Source organism: Sinocyclocheilus rhinocerous, unplaced genomic scaffold (genome assembly GCF_001515625.1).
Source record: "Sinocyclocheilus rhinocerous isolate Xijiao unplaced genomic scaffold, SAMN03320098_v1.1 scaffold1779, whole genome shotgun sequence".
NCBI classification, from domain to species: domain Eukaryota; kingdom Metazoa; phylum Chordata; class Actinopteri; order Cypriniformes; family Cyprinidae; genus Sinocyclocheilus; species Sinocyclocheilus rhinocerous.
The window spans coordinates 147,300-155,138 of record NW_015662579.1 but is presented as its reverse complement, the minus strand read 5'-3'; the positions used below and the strand labels follow the sequence as shown (position 1 = coordinate 155,138).

Sequence of the window (7,839 nt, the reverse complement as noted above, 5' to 3'; positions counted from 1 at the left end):
GAAGAGAGAGTGGGAACGGATTTGAGAGACAGGAAATACAAGTACAAGAGTGTACAAGTAAATGTAAGAACATCTAGAGCAATGCTGAGAGCATCTCTTGCTAATTAAACCCCTCTTAACGAGCAGCAGGGGTTGCACTGCTTTTGCTGTGAGAACTGAATTAGGTCATCATTATCTCAGAAAAATGGAGCAGGGCATTCCAGAGACTGAATTCACGAGCTTACAGAACTTAAACGACCTCAGTTACCAGCAATTTTAAAAATGTGTCCAATTTACAAACACCACTCTCTATGATGACTGTAATCTTTAGCACTTGATGCACTCTTTGCATTTGAGGGATCATTGAGGTAGTATAATAAAAAAGTTTGAGGTCAAAAAAAGGTGGGCTCTTTGACTTGGGCATTTAACAAACCACCTGTGCATCAAAATGATGTTTTAACGTTTTGGATAAGCTTTTGCATCAATCATGGCATCTAAACAGGTATTATTAGATTATCTTCAGCTGTACTACATAAAGGCACCTCTGTAAACTGCTGCCTTTGGTTGCGTCGTGTAACATTAAATCCATCAGATCAGAGCAGAACATACGTTTGCTGCTCAAATACTGTATATATATATATATATATATATATATATATATATATATATATTTATTTCCCACCATTGGTGTGTTCAAAAAATTTTAATAAATAAAATAAAATTCTAAATCCGACTGCATAAATTAGATATACAAAACTTCGTATTTAGTTAGTAATATTTAGACTTTGTTTTTTTTTTTGCTAGTGTATATGAACTCTTTCATGTATGTTTCTTCTCACCGTGATGGTCTTTGTAAAGTGGGTTGGTCTCCTTCTCCGAGCCTCTGAATGATTCCAGAGCAATGGCTGTGTCACTCAGTCTGATTATTCGTCCCATTACGGCTCTGTTCTGAGAGAGTGAGACAGGAAGAGAGAGTGGGAACGGATTTGAGAGACAGGAAATACAAGTACAAGAGTGTACAAGTAAATGTAAGAACATCTAGAGCAATGCTGAGAGCATCTCTTGCTAATTAAACCCCTCTTAACGAGCAGCAGGGGTTGCACTGCTTTTGCTGTGAGAACTGAATTAGGTCATCATTATCTCAGAAAAATGGAGCAGGGTATTCCAGAGACTGAATTCACGAGCTTACAGAACGTTGCGTCTTGTAACATTAAATCCATCAGATCAGAGCAGAACATACGTTTGCTGCTCAAACACATCGAGTGCTTTGATTCCCTCAAACACATGCTCTCCAAATCTGTCCGTCTCTCTTTCTCTGATCGCACGACTCACGCAGTGTCGCCATACGGCACAAATCTGGATGAACGTAGGCATAAAGCCACATCAACTCAGAGAAAGATCCAAAGATCAAAGAAAAGACGTCTCGCCCATTAATGCTTTCATTCCAAAAATATCTGGTGTAAAAATGTCTTCAAGAAATTTAAAGCATTTCAAATATGCCTTTCAGCTCATCAAGTTTTTGTGTCACACATGAATTATACAAGTTTACATTTCACACTTTGAAATGGCCTGTTTTGGTCTGCCAGTTATGATTTTAACAGGAACCCGCTTAAAATGTGGTAAAATCATGGTAAACGGAGATAAAAGTATGACTGAATGGGCCAAAATAGTCAATAAACACATAATGGCTTGGAAAACAAGTCATGAAAACCTGTGACCTTGACCTTATAGATATGAAGCTCATGCTCAGGGGTAAAACTGAACAAACACAAATCAACAACTGCAAAGACACTCAGGCCAATATAGATGAGAAAATAAACCAGTTTAAAGTATTAAAGAGCAAAAATGCACAAACACACATTAAAATCTGTTGAGAGTGCCTCCTTCTGGCAAAAACAAATACAGAGTCTCTTCAAAAAGGAGGGAGCACTCCAAAGAAAGACAGAAAGATAAGGCTGTTGTGAAAAATTAATCTCTACGCCACTCGTTAATATTTCATATACGCTCCTTCTCTGTAGCAGCTGACGAGGCCTAATGCAGTTTTCATGCATCCGTGTCCTTTCTTTTTTCTTTCCTCCTTTCTCTTTTCCTCCCTTCCTCTCATCTACAGCGGACTTTGAGAGCATGCGTGTTCGTGTAAGCAGCCGTGACCCTTTTCCCAAATCTAGCATCAAAAATGTAACCCAAGCAACTGTGTTAGTGACAGTCACTGTTAACTCAACACCATCACACCAATGCAAGTAAACAAAACAACAACAAATGCCACTACAACAGATGAGCCAACATATTGAAGGTTCAAGTCCAGGATGGTGTTTAATAAAACGGACAGGTTAACAAAATTAGTCGAAAAGAAAGTTTTAAATCTACTGCTTGTGTTATTTATAATTCATAATTACACTAGGAATCACTATGTGTAGTTGAATTGGTTAAATTGCTTGAGTTTTTGGCCATTGTAAGAAATACTGCAAATGCATTAATTAATTAATTTAAAAAGATGGATATAAGAAACAATACTTCTGTGAATTAAAAATGAAATCTTTGATTTAGCTACATTCTTAAAATATATTTAAAAAAATGCATATGCAAAGTAAAATGTATAAATAATGTAAATTTCCCAATGGCAAATCATGTTAAGCTCATTTAAATATAAATATAAATATTTATAAAAATATAAATAAATATTACAGGTGCATGGCAAAAAATTTAAAGAAATGTATCTAGAAATTGCTTATGTATCATGCAGTCCATTATTACATTTCGTTTCACTTTGATAAATAAATAAATAAATAAATGGATATATGAATGAATGAATGAATGAATGAATGAATTAATATTTTCACAAATTGAATTAAAGAGCATTTTATATTAATCTTTTAAACAAGGGCTTATTTTAATGATACACAAGTAGATCAAGTTTCTGAATATATATTCATATATATTTTACATAATTTGTTACTCAGTTTAATATAAAATGTTTTTAAGAACAATTGCACAAATTTGTTTCATGAATGAGGCCTAATATATGCGCGCGCATCTATCTATCTATCTATCTATCTATCTATCGACTTTAATATGGCAAAGGTGTTAAAATATGTTTATTCTACATGAATACGTCTTGTTGGTGGCTGGAAGATTAAAGTAGGACATAAAATATTTAGTAAAGAACCCACAGTGAATGTGTAAAATTTTGTGAACAATGAGTCTTTGCTTTCTGCCAATTTGGACACAGATTGTATGCAGTCCTACTAATTGAACAGCTCTACAAGTCACATCGAAATGCTAACTTTAGCCATGATAACTGTTCAGCTCTTCCTTAAACGTCTCTGAAGCTGTCATTCCTCAGACTGATAGACGGGGTCTCCAGGGTCCTGACCCGATAGCGGCTGTGCCTGTAGGTGTGTGTGGTAGTGGACTATGGCTATTTGAGCAGAGATTGATTAAAGTTTCAGATGGACTGTGGCTTTAATCTCGTCAGAGGAGGCTTTCAATGCCCGGCCCTTTCCTGTCGACATTAAAAATACATGACACGACTTTTCATTACAAGTCACATCTGATGGACTTCAGATGAGGTGCTAATGCAGATAATGGAAGATGAACACAACAGCTGTAAAAGTTGACCCCGAGTTTAGTAGTGTAAGCTAAAATCTTGATCCCTCAAACAGTATGCTAGTAATATTACTGTACATTAAAAACATCTCTTCAAGCTCTAAACCTCTAGAAGCAGAAGTACATTTTTGAGGTTTACACTGAAGTGTAACTTTCATTACAAAAAACTCACAAACAATACATTCAGGTATCAAAACCTTTTTCAAATGAGAAAATGTTTTTTACTGAAACTTGACAGTTGACTCATCTTACCCCACTCTCTACCTGCACAAACATAAGTTTTAATATATATATATATATATATACACATATACACACACACACACACACACACACACATACATATATATTTTATATATGCAAAAGTTAAAAAAATTCTTTTTAATCTCTTATGCTCACCAAGATTGCATTTATTTGATCAAAATACAGTAAAAACAGTAATAATGTGAAATATTTAAAATAACTGTTTTCATGTGCAATATATTTCAAATTTATTCATTTGATTGCAAAGCTTGAATTTTCAGCATCCATTACTCTGGTCTTTAGTGTCACATGATCTTTCATTCTAATATGCTGATTTGTTTGAAATATAAATATTTAGTAACATTATAAATGTATTTATAGTCACTTTTGATCAATTTAACGCATCCTTGCTGAATAAAAGTATTATTTCCTTTCAAAAAGAAAAAAAATCCTACTGAAACCAAATGGTAGTGTGTATATATATTAGACAACAAAATCTGTTTGTTACTAGGTTAAGACCTCACTGCCTCAAAACATACTGTACTTACTGATAGGTCTACTAGTTTACATCACATCCAATCCACAAAACTACTTTTAAACCAACATTTACTCCATCACCTCCACCGCAGAAAACCGCTGTGTGCCCCCAGCCTCCCTGAGAGGGGTTTTAGCACTTTGTCTCCAAACGGACAAAGAACAGTGAGATCTTGTCTTTTGAAGCGCTCTTAGCACAGCGGCTGTGGCCTGACTCTCGTTGGCTAATGGAGGCACAAAGAAAAGGGCCTCTCAGGAACCGAGAGACGCTGAAAGAGAGAAGCGCCCAGAAAGACTCGAGACTGACCATTGGCTGGCTGAATGCAAAGTTGAGGGCCTCAGACAAAGAATGTGGGTTCACACGCCAATGAAGATGCTCCTCTGAAGGCCAAACATACATGTACTCAAACAGATACACACACAGGCCCCTGAACCCCAGCCAAGCGGAACCTCATTCACACAACGGAGGGGGGTCGACTCTTTGACTCCAGCTCATGGGGTGGTTATGGTCTGCCAGGGTCGACAAACTTATGGTGACCTCAATGCTGGTCCATGTGACTGACAGTCAAGTTAAAAAAAATCTAAAAAGGCTGTTCTGTGGGATTAGTTCTGGAAGTCAATGGTGGAAAAGTCTAGCATTCATGATGATGCCATAAAAATTTAAAAGTTTGGAATGATAGCAAAAACACAAAACCACAACAGATACCTTTTTTGAAGAGTGGCTGTGCAAGACCTGTCACCAAAATAGTGTTGTGAGTGTTACGAGGGTGTTGCTAGAACAACCCTAAGTCTCTATAATGTCATTGTGCCTCAATATTGTGTGCTCTTTCTTCAATATAAGTCTATGGAATTTTGCAGGTTTGATCATCAAAAATGTTGAATCTTATTGATAGATTGAAAGATTGAGCTCAACTGTCCTTAACAAGCAGCATGATTTAAACTATCATTTGCATCCCTATCATCCCTAGTTTAATACTTAGGGTTAAGATGTTAACATCCCTAAACCTCAGTATGAGAAATAGCCCTGGCAAACACCACAGATAAAAACTGGAGGGGACAAAATGCACTGCAATACAGTAGCTGAAGAAAAATATGTATGCAAATAAATGCAAGAAAGACACCCAATTACAGTTCAGTACACAAATATTACAATGACGTCATCACTGTTGGTTAGATTTTGAATGACAAAACAAATACAACAATAGAATGATAGACCGATAGGTAGAACGATAGCTAGAACGATATAGATAGATAGATAGATAGATAGATGATAGATGATAGATGATAGATAGATAGATAGATAGATAGATAATACATCCTTGCTGAATCAAAGCATTAAGGTAGTGTGACTTAACGGTGACTCCAAACATCATATAAAAAGGATTTATATGAACACACTGAGAAACTGTGATTAATCATACCTGTATGAGGTGGGAGGGTACGGTCACCATAGCGACTGAGAGTGAAGTGCGTAAAAGGCCTCGGAGGGCGTAGAGAAATGTGGTGAGGGCGTGGCAGTGGGCGGGGTTATCCTTACAGCACACATCATCCCCCCAGAGCACTGACCCCAGAGAATGAAGACCCAGCCGCAGGACATTCCGAACCTTAGACTACAGAAGTGCAAAAAAAAGAGAAACACAAAAAATTGAAAAATTTAATTTCAAACACTGCATTCTTTTCGAGACAATCTGGATATGTACAATTTATGTGAACAAATCCACATCTGGCTTGTGTAATGAATATTTCATTAAAGCAATGTAGAGTAACTTTAGTGTTCAAAAATGCATGAATGAATATCTTAACAGTATTTTAATAAGTGCACCTTCATTTAAAAGAGAAACAAGGAAAAACCTGTGGTGTTGCATTAAACTTAATAAAACTTATTTACAGTAACATGTCAATGATGCGTAAATTTTTCACTACAGTTTTTAGAACTCTATAAGTAGCAATTCTGCAGCAAAATAAGAATTTTGTAAACAAGTGAAACATTGTATGACCTATATGTAAATTTACACGAAATAGAAGAGTTTGCAATGTAGCAAAAACAGTTTTTGGTAAAATGCTGTATCAGAATCAAATTAATCTTTATTGTTGTCATTATATTCTGCATTATTTGTCTTTCCGTCTGCTGTGCATTAAAATAAACACGTAACAAATTTGATACTTTGTGATACTTTGCACTGCAAAGACAGCTATGGATTGATTAACGCCTTACCACTACAAGCACGCACAAATCAGGCAACCAACTTGACTTAATTTACACACGCAATTGTATTGCAGACAACATTTTGGTAGAACCCCTACATATCTCTGACCATTTCTTAATTACATTTAAACTACATTTTGCTACCTGTGTGCCACCACCCTCTATACCGGTTACTTTTAGATGAAACCTACGCTCCCTTTCACCCTCCCATCTTTCCTCTGTAGTATCCTCCACTCTCCCCTCACCTACCCATTTCTCACCTCTGGATGTGAATGCAGCAACTGAGACTTTATGCTCTACTTTAACCTCATCTAGACGATATTTGTCCTCTCTCCTCCAGGCCAGCACGGGCTGCCCCTTCTAACCCCTGGTTATCCGATGTTCTTTGTGAGCATCGGACCAAACTCAGGGCAGCAGAGAGAAAATGGCGCAAATCAAAAGATCCGTCAGACCTGAGTATGTATCAGTCTTTGCTTTCATCTTTCTCTGCTGAAGTCCATACTGCCAAAACTTCATATTTCCACAACAAGATCAACAGCGTCCAGACACATGTAATCTCTTCAAAACATTTAATTCTCTCCTCTGTCCCCCTCCATCACCTCCCACCACTTCTATAACAGCTGATAATTTCGCCACATTCTTCACAGACAAATCTAGAAGAATCAGTAGTAAATTCTCAGCCCCACACACACAGGACCTCAAACCACATCCACAGTTAAAACTCCCATCTTCTCCTTCTGTCCCCTCACTGAGGCAGAAGTATCAAAACTCATCTCCAGCCATCCTACAACATGCCCTCTAGACCCAATCCCCTCACACCTTCTCTTTCCCCACAGAGGGCCCAAACACAATTGCTTCAGTTTTACTCGCATTAAGGTGTAGAAAATTTGAGGACATCCAGGATCTTATGTCATTTAGACAGGCAAGCAAGGTTTCTAAGCCTTTCTTGTCAGTGTGCTTAAAAGGCAGATAAATTTGAGTGTCATCTGCATACAAGTGAAAAGATACTCCATGCCTTCTAAAAATAGAACCTAGAGGTAACATATATAATGAAAACAGAGTTGGAGACAAAATGGATCCTTGAGGAACACCACAGGTAAGAGGAGCTATGGATGAGACAGAGCCTCCAATGCCAACTGAAAAGGTCCTGTCAGTAAGAAAAGATTTAAACCAACTGAGGGCACTTCCACGGATGCCCACATAATGTTCAAGACGTGACAATAGAATGGCATGATCAACAGTATCAAATGCTGCACTAAAGTCTAATAGCA

General features: G+C 37.1%; 1 protein-coding gene across 1 annotated transcript in view; it reads right to left on the bottom strand.

The window, feature by feature from the left end:
• Positions 1–7,839, bottom strand: part of LOC107728084 (elongator complex protein 4-like) — a 77,495-nt gene that overhangs the window by 36,062 nt on the left and 33,594 nt on the right. Inside the window, exons 6-7 of the mRNA XM_016538158.1 lie at positions 5,784–5,972; positions 819–927 (exon numbers count right to left, since the gene is read on the bottom strand). Of these exons, the coding sequence (XP_016393644.1) occupies positions 819–927; positions 5,784–5,972 (298 nt within the window). The remainder of the gene's footprint in view (positions 1–818; positions 928–5,783; positions 5,973–7,839) is intronic.